General features: G+C 35.1%; 2 protein-coding genes across 2 annotated transcripts; both read right to left on the bottom strand.

Moving 5' to 3' along the window:
* Nucleotides 1–3,883: 3,883 nt before the first annotated feature.
* Nucleotides 3,884–10,019, bottom strand: LOC145577606 (C2 and GRAM domain-containing protein At1g03370-like). The gene is made up of 9 exons (XM_081635098.1): nucleotides 9,114–10,019; nucleotides 7,606–8,751; nucleotides 7,042–7,224; nucleotides 6,657–6,940; nucleotides 6,444–6,560; nucleotides 5,960–6,222; nucleotides 5,064–5,232; nucleotides 4,699–4,968; nucleotides 3,884–4,570 (listed from the first exon to the last, which is right to left on the bottom strand). Exons 1-9 carry the CDS (start codon nucleotides 9,460–9,462, stop codon nucleotides 4,385–4,387), a joined length of 2,967 nt encoding a protein of 988 aa, XP_081491224.1. The 5' UTR covers nucleotides 9,463–10,019; the 3' UTR covers nucleotides 3,884–4,384.
* Nucleotides 10,020–13,047: 3,028 nt separating this feature from the next.
* Nucleotides 13,048–18,262, bottom strand: LOC145577605 (farnesyl pyrophosphate synthase 1-like). The gene is made up of 12 exons (XM_081635097.1): nucleotides 17,589–18,262; nucleotides 17,478–17,502; nucleotides 17,255–17,370; nucleotides 16,818–16,904; nucleotides 16,604–16,720; nucleotides 16,231–16,319; nucleotides 15,749–15,800; nucleotides 14,486–14,581; nucleotides 14,086–14,130; nucleotides 13,921–14,010; nucleotides 13,741–13,812; nucleotides 13,048–13,648 (listed from the first exon to the last, which is right to left on the bottom strand). Exons 1-12 carry the CDS (start codon nucleotides 17,706–17,708, stop codon nucleotides 13,520–13,522), a joined length of 1,038 nt encoding a protein of 345 aa, XP_081491223.1. The 5' UTR covers nucleotides 17,709–18,262; the 3' UTR covers nucleotides 13,048–13,519.
* Nucleotides 18,263–20,545: the final 2,283 nt, after the last annotated feature.

The raw sequence follows: 20,545 nt of genomic DNA, 5'->3' as shown, positions 1-20,545 counted from the left end.
AAATGAGCATCTGGTACAAAGTTGTATATGTTTGTGAGTGATTTTTGTATGGCCTTGCTCGATCGCACCCCATGAACAGCTTTTCTTCAGGAAGATAATATATTTAATGTTCTGACTTAATCTAACTAGGAACGTATACGGAGTACAACTTATTTGTGTTTTATCTTCTAACTTGCAGCTCCCCACTGATTTTATCATATTCATACCTCGATGAAAATTTTAGAGCCCATTGTCATAACTGAATCCGGTGTTGGGGGAAACCTCCTAGGGTCAAAAAGGCCTTATTATACCATTGGAATTAGGGGATGGTGCTAAGAAGGTATATCTAAGTTAGGCTTTATTTGTTTTGATAGGAAACATTTCCTAAAAAAATTACTTTTCCCAATTTCCTTAATGACATGCTTGGATTAGGGGAAATGTATTATAGTGTACTAAAAGTCAGGCTAAACAAAATGAATGTGAAAATAGGGAAGGAGGAGATAGTGATGGTGTGATTGTAAGGAAATTATATAGTGATGGTGTGGTATGAGGTGAAAAAAGAGGAATCAATACTCTCATTTTGGAGGTAATAGTTTACACTAAGGGGAGGGTGGGTAACTATTACCCTCATTAGGAGAGTAATTATTCGTCCATCTCTCTCTTTTCCTCATGGATCAACTACTTTATTTCATTTGTAAACACCATGTCTCCTACAGTAAACACTACTAATTACTTTTGTTTTTTCAAGTTTGACTTTTATTACCCCCTTAATATATCTAAACCAAGCATGCCTTAAAAGTGTGTTTAGATTAAGGGAAGGGAAATAGGGGGATTGAATTTCTTTTATTTGGATAACAAATGAATGGAGGGAATTAGAGGGGAGAGAAATGGAGATTTTAAATTGTAAGAAATTTATCTCTCCAACAATTGAGAGATTTGGAAGAAAAACTCATTATGCTTCCCCTTCTCTCCTCTTCCCCTCCTTCCCCTTCTTTTCCTTGCCCTTCATTTATCCAAAATTGTTTTTGTATGTCAATCATTTAGACTTTGGGTAAGCAATCACCGAAAGACGCCCAGTATTATGGATGAATCCTAAAGTCTGATGTTTTCCTTGAAGTACATCTTGAAGACTCTCAAAGCTTTCAAGTTCAATTTAGGGTGGTGGGCGTCACCCAAGGAAGAGATTAGATGGTCTTTGTTTAGTCATGTCTATTTTAGATTTTATTCTCTTCATTCCAACGTTAATTATGTTAAGAATCCTTGTCTTACCCTCAAAAAATCCTATTTCTATTTTCTCTGCTAAAACACAAAGTCTTATATTTTACTAGTCACATGGTGTGGCCACTTCACATAATCACATACAAAACAATTAATTAAGTAATAGGGGGTTCCGGTGATGAGCAATGGAGTTACCTTAACGCGTATATAGGTTACTTAAATGAGAAATAGGGGTTACTCTCTTAAATAAGTGAAATTATTCTTTCATTTTCTAAAACAAAATAATAGGGTTACTCGAATGAACAAATGTAGTTACTTATTTCTGAATTACTTTGAATTCACTCGTATAATGAATTTGGGTTACTTTTATAAATGAAGATTACTCTTATAAACTAATATGGCCACACCGTGTGGCTATCCACATACAAGACTTACCCCATTCTCTCTAGTTTATGTGTGGTTTTTTTTTTTTTTTTTTTTTTTTTTTTTTTTTTTTTTATCTTATCTTTTTTGGGGGGAGGGGGGGGGGATAATATAGGTTTTATACTAGTAAGTTGAGTTTCGAACCAAAACTAATGTGTACTTTCTCTGTCCCTTATGGATAATTTTCACAGGAATTAATAAACATAAATAAGTAGTAAAGTACATTGGAAAGGTAAATATACATTGAGTATGCAAAAAAGTAGAGAGAGAAAAAAATAAAAAGTACATGAAAAAACAAAATTTACATGAAAAAGTTTAATTTACACAAATATTATTGTAAATTGGACAAAATTTTAATGTAAAATTCATATTAATGGTACTTGAAAAAAGCAAATGGGATTATCATGTTAGATACTTTAAATTTGGCCATAAAGGACGAAGAGAGTAGCACTTTAAGTTATTGTTATATTGGGTAGATTTTCGGATTTAATCCATATTGATAAACTTCCATTAAATGGACAAAAACTAACATATATAAGTAAATTAACCAACCCCTCTTAGCTCCAATAGCAAGAGATGAGCCAGCTCATGAGCTACACTATTATCATCTCTATAGATGTAACTCCATTAAACAATTATCAGCAAATGCTAAATGGCAGTAATTAGTACGAAAATTTTAAAATTACCACCTAAAAATGTATCCATTTTCAAAATAATCACTCGTTTAATTATTTTTTTTAAAAATTATTATCCCGTAAATTAAATAATCACTCATATTACCACCCATTTCAAAATTCCGATGGATTTCTCTACTGTGGACCCCACCTACCTTATTTCCGATGGATTAATTTTATGAACAATCCACTATCTTCTACCTCTTTCTTCATAAATTCTCAACAACTCTTTAAATTAGTAAACTAAAACCCTAATTTTTTGTTTGTTTTGCAAAGGAGTAACTGTTGGGTAATTAATTGCAAAGGAGTCACTTTCTCTCTCCTCCTCCTTACCTGAAACTATCATGGGAGGCAGAGAAAGGAGCTGCACTCAACGGAAACACTTCAAGCAAAGGGGAAAGAGGAAGGAACCCTAATTTCATAACAACCCTAATTTAATTAAAGTAGGAACCCTAATTTCAGAAAACCCTCAATTCAATTAAAATAGTAATTTAAGAAAACCCCCAATTCAATTGAAGCATGAACCCTAATTTCATAAAACCCCCAATTCTACCTATTTACCTCACAATTATAATGAAATTTGGTGAAGGAAATACGCATTGAAGTTGGGAGAGCTATTTTAAAGAGAAAAATCAGGGGGGAAATCAGTCAAAAGGGTCAAAATAGCGGTTAGTAGCCGTTAAGTGGGGCCTACAGACGGAAAACCTACCGAAATTTTGAAAAAGGTGGTAATCTGAGTAATTATTTAATTTAAGGGTGGTAATTTAAAAAAAATAAATAAATAATGGGTTGTTATTTTGAAAATGGATACATTTTTAGATGGTAATTTTAAAAATTTTCTAATAAGTACCACCCAACGCAGTAGAAGAAGCTACTACAACCCTTTTCTTGCAATGAAATTGCAGTGATCAAGCAAATGCCAATTACTTTCAACAAGCAACCTTACGATACGCAAAGTGTACTTTTGCATCTAGCATCTTCCCCTACCTACGGTCAGAGAGCTGTTCTCAGCCCCTCAAAACAGCCCATATCCATGATGACCTTAAGCACAGCAGCCCCAACAGCCTGACTTGCACCACTCCCCTTCCCCGGTAATCTCTGAAGCAAGCTGATCAACATATTCCAAGGCATTCTGAGGTTCACAAGTTTTGCATCCCAACTCTCAAGCAGCCGAACAGAGAACCATATATCAACAGCACATCAGAGTTCAGACCATTACAGCACTCAAAACAGACAACCACAGGATAAAAAACCTACAGAATGCAACACCTCCCCCCCCCCCCCCCCCCCAACACACACACACACAAACACCTGAGTCCTCAACCATACCATTCTTGCAAAGCATGCAATTCCATCTCATCAGCAGCCTGACAAATCCACAGTAGCAATACTTTTATGGCACTGTGGGGTCAATTTTAGTCAACTGTTAGTCTCTCTCTCTCTCTTTTTTTTTTTTTTTAAATCCCTTTGAAGGCCTGAAACATAACTGGGCAGCTGTGATGGAGTATAAATAAACGACCAAAAAACAAAAACAAACAAAAAATTGAGATACAGTAGCATGAAAGAGTAAAATATCACCACACAAAAAATTCAGCCAAGGCCATTAAATTTCCAGACGTGCCCTTCACTATTGAATACCAGAGTCCAATCTAAACCTACTTTTAAAAGGACTAATGCCTTGACATTGAAGGAACAGAAGTGAGTTCGACACTGGCAGAACTGATTTGAAAAATCATCAAAAAAACACCAAGTCCAAGATTTTGAACATTTGATCTTTATTTTTGGACATTTTTCTCTAAAATTCGGGAGTGGGAAAAAAAATGATTTAATTTACCCTTTACAATTTAGTGTCAAAGAAACAAATAAAAAAAAACTGGGGAGCACCAAAAAAATCGTCAAAGCTGCAATTTTACAAGAATCTCTGCATCATGATGGCTGTATGCTGATGTAATTAGTCTGATTTCAGGCAACATGCATTCAGTGTAACCTTGTTTCTATCTAGACACGGTTGCTTCTGTTAGTTTTTTTACTCTGTACTCAAAAAAGAGACTTCCATGGGTAAGAAAAGCAATACTCCAATATTGGAGCTTCTATCTTCCATTCACATATTCTTTCTCGACAGTAGCAAACATCACTTTCAGGCGATCTACCAGATTTGAAAGAATGTTCTTAGAGATCCTTTTTTGGTGTTTATTTCTTTTCAGCCAAGCAATTCCAAATGATACTTTCACATAACAGCCTTTTGCTCTATCCTCAATCTGGTATCTGAGGTGGAGCTGCAAACAAACAAATGCAAGTATACATAGAAGGTATAATTAACCCGCATTCAAAAGAAAATATAGGATGTGCTCAGAGACAGCACTCAGCCAATACAAAATAATGGCTACCAAATCAAATCACATACATTAAAACAGTCACCAAGCGGAATCCCATGAAGTGTCAAAATTTCTTCAACAAGCCAGCCATTTTTATCAGGAAGAGGGGATTTTTGTTGCATGCTGGTCACTTCTCCTTTGTAGCTGGATATGCGCTTGTCAAAGTTGTAGCACACTTGCCGTTCATACACATCCTTATCTAGTTCCCAAGGAGAACAAGAATAATTAAGGCATCCAGTTCTTTCCATGACTCTTTTGTCAACATCGCCACCACTAAATAACTCCATCAAGAAGTTCATCTACACAGTAATTGTAAGTCAATACAATGGTGAATTACGTATTTCATACTACCAACAAAAATTTATCTAAAAGACGAGCGAGAGAGAGAGCTCACCGGAACAGAGAGAGCAGAAGAATAAACCTCGGTCATGCTAATATCCTCATCACCTACAAAGGTTCCACTCTCTTCTGTCTGGAGACTGGTAGTTTCAGTGTCTTCCTCAACAATCTTCACCTTCTGTTCAGGACTCAATGATCTTGCCTTCCAAAGGGCCATAATTGTTCTGCACATTATATTGCCAACAAATTGCATGCTGAGCTTCAAGTATTAATTTTCCAACCAACTTTATAGCTACTCATCAAAATTACATGATGCAAACTTAGCGGACAGCTAAGGACAGGCATAGAAAGTAAGAGCTCCTTGCGGAGAAAAGGTAATTAAGATACTTCATACTTCCACCGTTATTTTTAAGTTGACACGTTTTTTTTTATCAAATTTCCCAACGCACAAGCTCAAGAACTTATATTTCTACTTTTAACAAATAAAAATTACAGAAAGTTGAAATTATGAAAATGACTGAAATGAGGCAATTCTAACAATATCCCACATTACTATGTTTTATCGTATTTATAAATCACAAAAGCTAGTCAAAGTAGTTTATGAATAAAGCCAAAAGTCAAAACGTGTCAACAAAAAAAATGAAGGTAGTACATCTCACTACAGTTGTCAAACATATCATGATGCTTGTCCCACCGGAGATACACTAGTTTTCAAAAGTATACACTATTAGCATGAAGACTTCTGACTCACTAATGTTTCTTTATATTTCCATAATTTGACAGCTCAATTGGGATAGAGAAAGTAACCCAAGAACTAACCGGAAAATGCTTCACTCATATAATACAGATAAAAATATGACGAGGGAAACTGCGATTATTATCAGTTTCTTCTCCAATAGTAAAATAGCAATGAACAGCTTTCAGCAACAGAAAAAACAGAACAACATTTACCTGTGTGCCATGGTGAAAGACACAAATGAATGGAAATAATATTTCAGCCTCCCTTCCGCATCCTGTGTCTTTGCTCCATGCTTTGCATCTAAGCCTCTTCCCTTACGAAGAGTTATAACAACGATTGGACTCCCCATTGAAGAGAGATTAGGAGAAGCAACTTGTATGTCCTCTACGTCCTCCCAGAGAAAGAAGAAATTCGTTTTATGTCCAAATAAGCTAGCATTGAATCCTATTATTCGCGGTGATAGAAAAAGACGTCCCTGAAAGAGCAAGTGCAAGTTAATGAGGTAGTACTTAACAACAAGAGCTTGGCTGACAACTTTTACTGCATATTATTTTTGTTCAATTGAAAGAACTTAGATAGATGACATAGAAAAGGAGGGTAGGAGGAGGAAAAAGCACAACAGGTAATAACTAAAATGTTCAACCTAAGAGTTGTGCACTCTAAAAGTTACTGCATCTTCTATTTATGAAATGTCACCTGCAGTGGCATCTTGCGCTTCAGATGGCAAGTAAAGTCATTAATAAGAAATTCCTCTGGTGGAAGGCAGAACAGCTTCTGGAATGCTGAATTTGTCTGAGGTGATCGCCGACTTATCTGCAAATTTAAGCAAAAAGTAGTTGAAAAGCATATTAGCAATGATAATGAAACTACAATAAGTTCAAATACCATAAATCTAATACGAATTATTACCTTCTTCCCAACCTCCTTTTCCATTTTTTCAAGGTATTCTCTGATAGCATTACCACCTCTTGTGTCATCCACAAATATTCTCAATCGCAGTTTAGACTGCCATGCCTGTGCTAACTTTCCTTGAAGAGGAACCCATATATCTGCTAGCTCTGATACATTAGCCTTAAGAAAGTTTATTTCAGCATGTCCTAAAGAAGTTGCTTCATCGAAAGGTCCATCAAAATCAAAAACCTCAACTTCTAAAACTGATGGTGGCTCATCCATTGCGTCAAATTCAAATATTTCTGCAATTTAGCACAAGACATCAAGGAAACCTATCCAATCAGATCCATGACCAGATATTCACACATGCAGGCATAAGAAACTGATAAGGAAACAACTTAACCATTCCATTGAGGATCTAGCTTCTGGAATTTGATTGAGCTTGTTCTAATTCTCCCATTGCAAGTAAAAACTACATATGGGTCAGAGAAACCACTCGAATCAACAGCTGCTAGGTTGCTCCCCTCGATTAGTGCAACAGTAAGTAGCCATCCATCTCCTTGTGCTTTAATTCCATGGTCGCTACCTACAACAAGAAAGAAAAATGCAGATGGTAAATAGAAAAAGGCCTGTATTTAAAGATGCATACATTAAAATGGAACAAGCTTGGGTCAACCTTAGAAGCACCCAAAAAAAAAAAACCTACAAAAGCAAACCATTGCTATCAACTTCTTAGGTTCTCCCCATGTTCATGGTAATACATGAAGAGAGAAGGTTAACAAGCTAGCTCAGTAACGTATGTTTGCTTTAAAGATTAGATGAGAACAGAAAAGGCTTAAATGAGGCAATGTGAAAATAAGTATGTTTAGAACTTCACATTCAATTCTCAAAACATTACAGGTAATGTAATTGTCAGATCATTCCCAATTAAAAAAAAAAAAAAAAAAAATATGCTCAACAGCATTACCCTTTTGTGATCTGGCCTGTATGAAGCGCGCTACCAGCTCAAACATTCGCTTAACTTGAAGGACCAGGACACCACATACAATAACTTCACCAATAGAATCAGGCAAGTCCAGTCCAACAAATTCAAGACCCTGAATGGTGCTTGGTGCTGTTAGGCAAATGTGAAAAAGAACATAAGTTCCAATGATAATGGTAGACACCACGGTAAAATTAGCAAAGTATTGAACTGCCAACTTCCAATCTGACTGTGGTTCTGCTTGCAATGACGCCAGAACCTGATCCTTCTGGGAGCCAGTACCCTTGAGATCAACAAGGTTGACATGTTGAGACAAAAGAGTTGAAAACTGTTCGAAACTCTCCTTCACTGCTGGCCGGGCTCCATTTTCAATCATTCCCTTCATCATAGTGCTCTGAACAAAATTCATTCCCCATGAGGCGAGTAACCGTGAGGATTGTTCTCCAGATGGCAGCTCAGGCCCAGGTGTGATGCAATAGAGCATCTCTACTCTAAAGGTACTCCCGTATATGACATCAGGAGTGCTAACGCTGACCAAAATTGCAAAAGACTTGCCATTGGCTAGTTTATAAGTTTGAGTCTCAAAAGCCTTAAGAGACTTAGAAATTTTTGATGGCGCCGTGAGGTAGGTGTTGAGTCTTACCAAATTTTCATTTTCAAATTCCCACGGCCCAAAATGTATTTCTGTCTTCCCTTGGAATTCTGCAAGAGCAACAGGAAACTTTGAATCTGGTGAAAAAAGTAGAGCCTTGAGGTCAGAAGAGGTGGCTAAATAGAGCTGATCTAAAAGTACCCCTCCTGGTAAGTTGGTCGGAAGTTCAATTCCCTGGTCCTTCCCCTCCATAGTTTTCATTAGATCATCAAAAGAGGCCGGAGAAACAAGGTCATCAGACCTGCCGTCACTGACGTGAGGCTTAGAAATTTCAGATGGCTCAAACTTATTAGTCAGACATTCATCATTTTTGTTAGCAGAAGAAGCAGCTTCCAATCTTGAAGGAGAAGATGAACGTGAGGCAGTACTGAAAGATTCAGAATCAACATTGTCATTTCTTTGGGACGGGGCAGCAGTGATGTTGGATAAGTCCACATAAGAAGAGTTTTGAGACAGACATATGTGCAGACAGATTTCACCTAAACACAAAAATAATACCCCAAGTAAATGATGAGCATATCGCAATCATTTAAGGATAGCAAATGCAAGCATATCTAAATTATTATCATTCCGTTTATAGTATAAAGTTGTTAGACTTATTTCATTCATTCCTTAAAGGCATATAATTCGCGAACATAAACAGACCAATCAAGTTCATTCATCCATTCATAACTCCTTACAGTTGTACACTTGTACTCCTAAGAAGGCAGGAAAATACTCTAACAAATGATCATAACTAATACAACATGTACACTAGCAACAGCAATAACAGCTATCGGATATAGAAACGAAAACGAAAAGGAAAGCGAAAAAGAAAGCAAGGGAGAGATAGAGAGAGTACCACAGTCCTTGGGTTTAGACTTCTTACTCTTAGGAAGTAAAGGGTACCAAGCAGTAGGAAGAGATTTATCAGGAGAATCAAAAACCTTAGAAACAGGAAATTTAACAAAACCAACGAAATCATCATTGAAATATTTATCTTCATCTAAAACAGAAATGACCAATTCATCACTCAAGTCATCAACACGAAAGCTGAATTCATCACCCCAGTAAGGATTCAAGCATTTCTTTACAACCTTTGTTCTGAACCTTTGCTTTCCCAAATTTATTCTAACATATGGATCACTGTAACCATTCAGATCCATTGCTGGTATATTTCTTGCTTCTATCACTTTCACTACCAACTTCATTTTTTTTTTTCTTTTCTTTTTTGATTAATTTATCTGAAGCTATATCCAAAAGATTTCTTTTCCAAAAAAAATATATATATAGAATGTTAGAATGAGAAGGAAGAAGAATATACTATATTTATGGGTACAAAAAAGAAACCCCGATAATTAATAATAATAAAATATGCACAAGATTGATTATGATTTTTCCAGAAACTGAATAAACGAGAAACAGTTGGACATGATAAAAATAAAAAATTAAAAAAAAAATCCAACTTTGAAGGTAAGAAAATGGAGGAATAACAATTGATTGATATACAATTTACAAATCAAAACAACAACAACAATAACAAGAATGAAGGATGAAAATGGGGATCAATTGAAAGGCAAAAAGATGAAAAAGAACCCTAAATTAAAGATTGAAAATGAAAATGGGAATGGAGGAAGAAGTCAGAGAGAGAAAGGGAAGTTACGTAGAAGTAGAAAGAAGAAGAAGGACATGAGAGAAAAAGGAAAGGGCGCAGACTTTTCATGAATAAAAAACAAGCATCGTCTTCATTTTCTTTTTTGTTCAACCTTTAAGCCCCGCGCAGACAGGACAACGACAACCCTTTTCTTGACTTCATTCAATCATTCTTTTCTTTCCTCTTTTCCTTTTAACGCTTTTTTTTTTCTCCTTTTTTCACATCTCATTTGGATTTTTTTACAATTACCACGTACAGTTTATTTTTTTGAATTTTACCACCAACTATATTTTAAAATGTCAAAACTTCCCACCTATTAAGCTCTCAACTCAAATGTGATGTTATGTGGGGTCCACTAACTACCTTCCCACCCTTTTTCCCTCACTTTTTCCCTTTCTCACTCGGTTTCTCATTCCCCTATATTGTACTCCTCTCAAAATCGAGGAAAAACTTTAAATTAAATTATATATTCATGTTAATTATTTCACGAAATTGAAGTGTTTCCCCAATTTTGGAGGAACACAATACATGGAAATGAGAAATCGAGTGAGAAAGAAAGAAAGGGAGGAAAAAGGTAGTAAGTGAGCCCCACATGACATCACATTTGAGTTGAGAGCCAAGTAGGTGGGAAGTTTTGATATTTTGAAAAATAGTTGGTGGTAAAATTCAAAAAAATTAAAAAAAATTAAAAAAATTGTAGATGGTAATTGCTAAAACAGCAACAATTGTATGTGGTAATTGTCAAATTTTCCTCATCATTTTAAGTTCATAACCATATTAACTTTATTTAGAGTTTATAACCATACTGATTTACTGAACTGAACTAAACTGATTAGAGCTTAACTGAATTGAACTGAATATTTTATGAGAGAAGGAAATTAAGAACCGAACTGAAAATAAGTTGGATAGAACAAGCCCATAGTCCATATTCATTTCAAGGGCACACGTGATTGGATTAGAAATTTGGATCGTATTGGATTGAATTGGATTAGATTACAAATTTGGATCGGATTGGATTCAAAAATTAAAAACTAAATTTTATTTCAAATTAAATTGGATTTGACTTAAATTCAAAGCGAAAATCGAATAGACACCCCTAATAGAAACCTATAATTCAAAACCAAAATTGGAACCAGTATAATCGATTACTAAAATTTTGGAACTGCATAGTACTAGTTCCAATTTGGATATCCAAATTTGTACTTGTATATAATTGTTGAAAAATGATACAATTTTTTTATTTAAAGTTTTTTTTAAATACTTAAACGCATTAAGCTTTCACAAATTCTAATATGTGGCCATCAATTATACAGGTTACTTCGATAGTTTTATAAGGGTTATATGGTCAAATTACAGATGTTACTTTTGTTTTGGGTTTTTTTAGTCCCTCGGGAGAGTAACAGCTCAAAGACTGGTCCGGTGCAGCCTGTATCTGCAAAACAACGAAGACTCCGGGTTGTTGGAGCTCCGCCTCCGACGATCAAGTTAGAACGTGTTCGGAGAATATAAATAGTGCTAAAAAGTAAAGGTGAGATCTTCTCGGATTCCGAGATCAGGGATTTTCTCTAATGTGAGAGAATGTAGGGTAATGTAAAAAATGAATGTGTCCTCAAAATAAGGGAAATCTCCCTATTTATAGGGTCATGGGAATACGTGTTCATTAGGTCATTCTGACCTAATGGGCTGCACCGTTTTGCGGCTTTATCGGGAATTGGGCCTTGAAGGCCGCAATTCTAGCTGATATCTGAGGCTAACACGTGTCAGGTGAGTGTCCCTAGCTGGGAGCCACGTGTCTAGGGTATTTTTACCCTAAATAACTTTATCAACGCTATAAGTATTACTCTATCATTATTATAGGGGTTCATCGGTCAGTGTTATTGGAGATTACTTTGTTAATTTATATTTAATGATATGTCAGGTAACTAGGTACCAAAGAGATTCAAATTCCAAAAATTCCAATTCTGGAACACGCATACCTAAGCAATTTTGGTTCCCAAATGTACTCATAAAGTTTGCTCAACCTTAATCAAAACTATATTTTGTAAGATTCAACTTTAGATATAGTATCAATTTTTTAGGAATTTACTCATATTTTATTGAATAAATGCATGGTAAAAAATGTGCATTAGAGATCATAAATTTCAAAACGTAATAAATTAAATAAAATGAAACAGAGGGTGTATTTCTTTTATTTCCAATAAAACAAATGTATCACTATCACAAGCATTTGGTTGTGCACTTGTGCTTGGGGGCTAAGTTGGGAATAAGAATGACAATATTAAATGGATATCCGCTAACCCAATGCACCCATTTTAAATAAATGAACGAAAATCCGAATTAAATTGATGAAAAGCAGCTGAAGCGGATTGATTAGATGTGGATGATGCTCTACTTTACCCGGTAACCATCCACTCATCCATTTAACATATATTAAAAAGTTTATCTAAGAGGATAACCAATTATGCCCACACCATAGCAATTTGTCAAGAAAGAATACCAAAAATGTTTGGCTTCTTATTGCTTTCTTAAAATGCCAAAATTTAGGAGATAGTTTCATACTTTATCCATTCCAAAATAGTTGATACCTTAACTCTATTACATTTGTTAATGTACAGATTTAAGCATTCAATATAAATGACTCTAATTATCAATAGGTGAAAGTTATGGAAAAAAAATTCAATATATTGAAAATACACATAAAGAAAATTTAAATAAGATTGCGTATGATTATGTTTTTTCTAATCAACAAATCACAAAACTAGTCAAAGTAGAATCTGTGTGTAGTGTCGTGAGTCAAAATATGTCAACTAATTTTAAACATACAATCAATCAATCAATCAATCAATCAAAGCCTTAATCCCAAAAGTGGGGTCGGCTAACATGAACCAAATTTGATTATTCCGTGTAGTCATCAACATAAATCTTTCTCCTCCATCCCTTACGATCCAAAACTTCATCCTCACGTAAATCCATGCACTTCATATCCTTCCTCACTCCTAATTTTAAACATACACTTCGTATAAAATAAGTGTAAGGTCTTTTCACAAATGACTCTGATTATGGTGTTGGGTTTTTTCACAAGACTATTATGGTGTTGGATTTTTTCACAAGACTCATGGATGTTTCCTTTCCTTCTTAAATATAAAAAAACAAAAAGATAGAAGTGTATTGAGTGAATTCAAAAAGATTCAGATAAGGAGAGTTCTATAAGATACAGTTACGCTCTTCTTTATCACCCTCTTCATTAGAAATGCCAAGGGAAAGACTGAATTCCCTTGCCTATGGAAGTGGCTCACATGACTGAACCATTTGAGTAAATTTTAATCAGACTAATCGCCTTCCTTAATTTACTCATGTTTGTTCGTTTTCATTTGTTGTCTTAGTTGATCAAGTCAATTATCACAATAGTCAAAACATGTACCCCTTATGAAGATTAATTCCAGTTTTGCAGCGTGATTGATCACATCATGCAGCTTCTGGCAGGGGTATGCAAGGGCATGACCGGTCAATCAAGACTACCATCTCCTCCCTGTCACTAACAGAACTGCAACTGAAAGCAGGACTGGAGACTTAAAAGAGCCAAGATGACTGAATATTCAAAATTCAGCATCTGCCTATTTCTGCCTCTTGAAAATTTTACCCAAGTAAGACTTCAGCACTGCTTGCACGCTTTTGCTTGGTAGAGCTTCAATGCTGGCCGTTAGCTTCTCATATATATCAATCTCGTATTCAGCAAAGATGCCCTACCATAATACAATTCATACCACACATAGTTAGATGATAGGAAAAGATTAAACAATGACCGTGCATGCTATCCTATATTATCATTCAATACCTGAAGATTGATATCTTTATAGAGGGACTTCACAGCATTGACATTCACTGGGTCTGCTTTCCCATAGTTCTCCTGTAAAACGAGACCTTGATCATTATCAAGCCAAGATGTGTTTGCATTATTTTTAGCACTATTTGCATAAACATTTGTAAGAACTTTATAAAGAAACAGTGTAATTACATATAACAATTTCTTCTGCTCCTCATTGCAAACTTCTAAAGCCTTCACAACCAACCAAGAACACTTGAATTCTTCAATGTCTGATCCAATCTGATGCAATAAGAATCAAATCATACAAGTTCCCTGGTAGCCACGGAATAATTATCACTTTACATACAAACTCACCTTGCCAATCATTTCAGGATCACCAAAGCAGTCTAAATAATCATCCTGCCAAATCACGGAAGAAAGAAGAAAAAAATCATTCCCTTTGCAAACTAAGTCCCTATCAAATGTTCCAAGTTACTCATTTAGTTAAGGAGCTCAATGTCAGTACCAAGCAAAGAATGCATCATACAAACAACTCTTGCCATTCAAAACCTATGGATCATATATAATATGCCTGAATCCTTTCTTTATAAACTTTCAGCAAATTGTGAATGGGGAGCTAAGGTAAAGTCCTGAAGGAGAGTTATTTATTGACAATGGTTAATTTAGCCCAAGCAACAAAAAAGAAGGATCACGATGAACAGCAAATTCCTAAATAAAGATCTTTATTAACTTCTAGCTTCGCACATATGGATACCTGAACTTGGAAGTAGATGCCCATCTCAAGAAGGATGTCTTTCACGTCATTGTAATCATCCAGCTTCTCACCTAACATGAGCAAAGCACATGCAAACTACACAGGAATCACAAAGTAAAATGTTGTCAAGTATCAATGTGTGTATAATACAAACAGGAAAGTGCAAATGCGTCCAGAAATACTATGGATGAGAAGCTAAGAATATATTTACTAAAGTATTTATAGCACCAAGCGTTGCATGATTTTTTCATAAATTCCCAAGCTGATACCATTGTTGGAAATGCAGATTATAGTTCATGCATACGGCTAAGGTTACCAAATTCATATTATCCGCAGTTGAAAACCAAGATTAGTAGCATGGTCATATAAGAGCAACAATATGCATAAATTTCAAACGACTAAGATTATATTGAGAAGGGTGCCCCAATATGAATCCAAAGATGGTAGCATGGAAAAAAAAAATTAACACCAAGAATATTACCAGAAACAAAGAGATGAGTAATTATTACCAAAATCCATGTATTCTTCCATCATCTAGAATAGAGTTGGTAAGAATGGGTGCAGTGAGAAATTTTGAACAAAATTATAGGTCATCTAGGTCACTAAAGCAACATCGATACAAAAATAAAACAACAGGTGGTTCTGGTCCTGCATTTGCTGAAGAAAATATTCAAGAAGAAACAAGAAGACTCAGCTGCACAAGTACACATGGATTTCCAAGAAGGATTATAATAATTCCCAATAATGACATAAAGATTCCAAAATTTAATCAAGGTTTGCAATAGGTACATTAGGCAGCATTCAACTGCTTCCAAGCAGCTCATCAGGCAAGCAAAACAAAAATTCATGCTTCTTAATCAGTGCAACGTGCAATCAGAAGCCTAATTAGGGTAATAATGGAAATGAAGAGCAAAAGATATTCATATGATACAATTGCACATGAATCAAACTCATTATTCATTAAATCACTGCAGAATTCGCTAGTGGAATGCAAATACAAGCAACACCAAGTCAACACAATGACCAACTCTAAGAATGTTTTTTCACTTGATTTTTTACTTATTTGAGCTTATTTTTCTTGAACTTGAATATTTATTCCGAAACTTTTGTACTTGTTAGGGGATATTTTAGATGAAAATTGAACTAGAGTAGCTTTAATTATTCCACAACTTATTATCCTTAAAATAAGGCGAGGAGAACGTAGCCCAAATGCCAAGGAATAAATCTACAATATATAGAGTGAGGACAGATATATATACTTACTGGGAGATAAAATGTCCCATATGCAGTCTTGTACTTGCTGACACGTCGCTGACTGCAAGCAGCAGATATTACCATGTCAAGGAAATCTAAAACAAATTTACATGATGGTGAAAACAAAATTAACATGAACATGAAGCTGGAAAAAATTTATAACATCAAAAAAAAAAAAATTAGATTCAACCAGAAGCATCATGAGTGCCATGACTCACACGAACTATCACTGTAAGATTAATCTATCAATGATATACAGATATTAATTATAAAAGGGGGTACTGCTTGGTTGGATCTTTACTGGCATCACTTTTGAATGTAATGTGCCTCTCCTTAGCTCACAAAGGTTACTTCACTAGATTCAGAACAATCTTCATTGGCACTTTGGCAGTAAAAGATAACAACGGACAACTTTGATAAATGAAAATTACTATTGCACCAGTAAATACTTTGAGATTATCAAGATTGAGATTGAAGTGATTTTTACTCACAATGCTGGAGTGAATTTTGACAAATCTTTCTCCTCCTCGAGTGTACTTAGCAGATCAATCATTTCTCCACAAGTTGTCTGGAACTCTACCTATGAAAGAAGATGCAGTAAAAAGAAGGAAAAAGACTAGTCATAGTCCATATACGCTAATCATGAATTTATGTCACTGCACACATAATCTTTGAGAGATTGTTATATACACCTGGGTGTACGGTGCACCCATGAGTATTTTCAAAGTTGTTCTCATTTTGATGATTGTTATTCATTTAATTATCAAATGAAGAGCAAAAACTAGCCGTGGAATTAGTTGGGGCACAGTGCACCAGGGTGTATATAACAATTTTTATAAAATGAAGACAATAATAGACATTGACCTCACTGAATAAATCAAGGAGATCTGCATAGTAAGGTTGGTCCCTAAAGTATGTCCTAAGAATCCTGTTAATATGATTCCAAAGAAGAATGCCATCGTTCACAGCGATCATGCCAACCTGCCAACAAACTTTAAACATAAACACTTACCTTAACAAAAGGAAATTAAAAAAAAAAAAAAAAAAGCAATGCTATTGAATTACAGCAAAAAAAAACCTTAGGTAATCTAAACCAACAAGGACGGCCACACCTGGTGTGGGAATTATCCAAAATATCATCAAGAACAAGAACACAGCCCACCAGCTGCAATAATACAAACATGAAAAGGACTATGTCATTCACATTTAACATACTCAAAAGTCATATAAGCAAAGCATATTAATGCAAAAGTTTTACAATAATGAAGAAAAAAAGTGCTTAGTGATGTTAAAGCTTAAAATAAGTCGAATTGTTTGTAGCAGAGGTACTCTGAAATAAAGAAATCAGAAATGTGACAATTAAGTGCCTTGTTTCGTTGTCATTTTTTTGTTTTCAGTTTTCTGAACTCTGAAGTACTGTCAAATGCCTATTCCATAAGTTTGACTAATTTTCAATTCTACAGTGATACCGAACGGACTCGTATAGAAATGGATGAATAAAAAAGAATGGCATACCCATTGAATGCACCAGCCAAGAACAGAAGCACGGAAAAGGCCATCTTCTGGGATTTGGTTCCCGTCATTTAATAATTCATAGCTTTTAATCAGGGACAACCCCCGATTCAATTTTCCTGAATCAAAAATTCATTAGAAAAAAAAAATAAAATTAGAGATCAGGAATTATAATACGACTGAAAACAAAAACACAGAATCCCATTGAAAAATGGAAAAATTCTACCTCCAGGAACATTATAATCCAGCATCTGTTTGAAGAATGAGAAAGCGTTAATTAATTAAGAAGAAGACAAAGACTAAATATTGATAAATAGAATTAGAAGAAAAGAATGACCTGATGAAGCCATTGACGGGAGACATGATCATACTCAAAAGCAGGATCTTTTAGCAATTCCGTCTTGAGTAGTTGATATACTTGCTTAAATCTTTCTCTCTCATCTTTTTCTCCCTCCATTTTAGATTTGATTGCACAAAGGTTGAAGATTGAATTAGCAGATCAGAGAGGTGAAATATGACTACGAAAGTCAGAAGAATAGTGTAAATACAAAAACAAGGTACTAAAGTTTCAAATGTTAATAAGCTAGGGTCACTTCTCTTCAATTCAGGCTACTCTAATAAGTTCAAGGACTGTTGGGTTGGGGTTAATAATTAAAGGAAAAGGAAATAAACAGGCCCCATTTTCTTTGTTGCTGTTTATTTATCACATTCAATCATTCCCTTTACCCATTTTTATTTTTGAGTTCACCCAAAATCCCTCTACATTGACTCCCCACCCCCCTAAACTTTTCCATTCCCATTCCCTAGCCACCATTACACCAACATCAGCCACCACCCTTCTACCCTACCCCCACCACATAGCCACCACTAGCCACCTTGGCGCCCCTCCCCCGCCACTCGCCGACCGCCAATAAGCACCACCATCAACCGACCCAACTTCACTGGCATAACCAGCCTTTCAAATTGCCCTAAACCCACCAGAAAAAACCCACCCTCCTTGAAAACCACCCCACCGAAACCACCCTAAATCCACCTGTGTGAACCACCTCACCGAAACTACCCCAAAAACAATTGCACCAAATCGACCTAAACCCACCCAAAAAACCCACCTGTGTGAACCACCTCACCCAATTCAACACAACCACCACCCATATCTTGAAAACCTCCAGATCCACCACAAAACCACCCAAAAACCCTATATTTCTCCATAAACACCCCAAGTTACCCACAAACATCTGAAAAAAATGTTACTTCATTGAAACACCCACCAAGGCAGATCTAAAACAATCAATCTGGGCTACGAACAGCAACAACAGCAGCCCAGAATTGCAAAGTGAATCATCGACGAAAATGCAGAGACAAAGATAGTGATGATGGCAGATTTCTCTTTCTTCTTCTTTACTGGGTCTTTCTTTGATTGTTATTTATTTGTACAGTAAAGTATTTTATCGAAGTAAAACTTTATTTTTTTTAATTTCATTTTTAAATATTGTAAATTTCACTTTGGGTTGAAGGAAAATGGGAAGAAGATTTGGATTTTATTATACGAAGGTTAATGTTATTCCATCCTAGATGTGTTGGGAGGGGTGGGGGAGGTGCGACGGGCTCCGGGGAATTCTGACAAGGTGGTGGCTGGGCAGTGGGGTAGCTGGAGAAGTGGAAAAGTGAAGGAAAAGGGGGTTGTGTGGTGGTGTTGGTGTTGGTGCTATGGTGGACTGGTGGTGATTCCCTTTGTTTTTTGTAAAACAAATAACATGCTATATGGAATGGTTTTTCATTCCATTCTCTTTGAATCCCTTTGTTCATTCCATTCCATTTACCCCGTGCGAACCAAACGGTCCCTCAGTTGAGTTCAATTCAGTTCTTAATTTCCTTCTCTCATAAAATATTTATTTCAGTTAATCAGAACAGACCTGTATTCAATCCTTGATTTTCAACTGTAATACCCTAAATTTTTCTACTTAAGTTTCGAGGATGAAACTTGTTTTAAGGAGGGTAGATTGTAATACCCGTATTTTTATTTTACGATTTGATAAAAGTTGTAGTTGTATTTTATAATCAATTTTATTATTTGATAATTATTTATAAAACTATAAATTCTTTTTTTTTTTTTATCTAGTTGAGATATCTTTGTATTTAAATCTTTTTATCTCTATTAAAAAAAATAATAATAATAATAAATAGAGGGGAGCCGCCGGTTCCTATTTTTGTGCGTGGGATTCATTGTTGTTAAAAATTTTGTTCCATTCACCAATCTCCATTAGCTTATTTATTAAATTGTAATTAAAGAAACCCCACGAGATGTTTGTACAATGAAGGCGAGGAATTGCGACGTCACTCAATCTATTCCTTGCTTTGAATATCGTAGTTTAATTTGATAGTATTTCGTCGAAAGGTAATCACACGAGTCTTAATCTTTAGAGTTGTTTGATATAGATTATTGTTTTTATTGATTGTATATTGTATTATTGTGTGTAAATTTATGATTTCTTATTTGTATGATCAAGATTTATATACGTGTAATTAGTGTGTTGTATTATTATATGATTAATTGTGTTATTATTTTTTAGGGATTTCATGTTGTTGCTATAGGGAGTATTGTTCTCGAGGTTTTAGGGTTATTAATGCAGATTATTATTTTTGGGTTGTGAGTTAATTATTTTTAGGTGCTACTATTATTTTCCTAAGAGTTGAGATGCTTATGAATTGAGTTGATCTTGTTATATTATTTGGGAACATGCGCCATTATTGAGTTATTATTATTAGTTTGTGAAAGATTACTTGATCGATGTATGAGATCAAAAGGTTGAGTATTATTATTTTGTTCTTGGTTTGAGGCTCGGCGTTATATAACTTAGTCCTTGGCTTGTTGGTAAGAGGGTAATAATCATGAGTTAAGAATGAGGTACAATCTTTATTATTTATTTTTCTATGGTCCTCTACAGTGGGAATTGACCCGTATGTGGTCTGGTTCAAGGTGTTTTCTAGTTATTGAGAGTATTCTAGTTTTTATACTTGTTGATTTATTTATTCAAATTACCCATGTCCAAGGCTAGGTATAAAACAAAGAGCATGGCACACTTATGGGATATATGAGTTAATTGAGTAAAGGTTTGTATTATTATTCGAGGTTGTGTTTGACAAAGGTTATTTCCAGAGTACAATGTGTAATGTAATGTAGTTTCGACCTACATTGTTTAAGTGAGTTAATTATATTAATTATTCTATTATTCTTTGTGTTATGATAAGTGATGATTACTCAGCTTTTTTTTGCTGACGTGTGTGTTTGTTTGT

This window comes from Chenopodium album, chromosome 14 (assembly GCF_948465745.1).
Source record: "Chenopodium album chromosome 14, dcCheAlbu1.1, whole genome shotgun sequence".
Classification (NCBI taxonomy): domain Eukaryota; kingdom Viridiplantae; phylum Streptophyta; class Magnoliopsida; order Caryophyllales; family Amaranthaceae; genus Chenopodium; species Chenopodium album.
This window is presented reverse-complemented; position numbering and strand designations above follow the sequence as displayed.

Excerpts from the sequence above, each read along its gene's own strand:
- LOC145577606 (XM_081635098.1), bottom strand. The coding sequence starts at position 9,462 with ATGAAGTTGGTAGTGAAAGTGATAGAAGCAAGAAATATACCAGCAATG. Across the intron at positions 8,752-9,113 it reads GTCTAAACCCAAGGACTGTG|GTGAAATCTGTCTGCACATA; the intron begins GTACTCTCTCTA and ends TTTTGTGTTTAG. Across the intron at positions 6,223-6,443 it reads AGCGCAAGATGCCACTGCAG|GGACGTCTTTTTCTATCACC; the intron begins GTGACATTTCAT and ends TTGCTCTTTCAG.
- LOC145577605 (XM_081635097.1), bottom strand. The coding sequence starts at position 17,708 with ATGGAGGGAGAAAAAGATGAGAGAGAAAGATTTAAGCAAGTATATCAA. Across the intron at positions 17,503-17,588 it reads CCCGTCAATGGCTTCATCAG|ATGCTGGATTATAATGTTCC; the intron begins GTCATTCTTTTC and ends TTCTTCAAACAG. Across the intron at positions 14,582-15,748 it reads ATGGGACATTTTATCTCCCA|TTTGCATGTGCTTTGCTCAT; the intron begins GTAAGTATATAT and ends ATTCCTGTGTAG.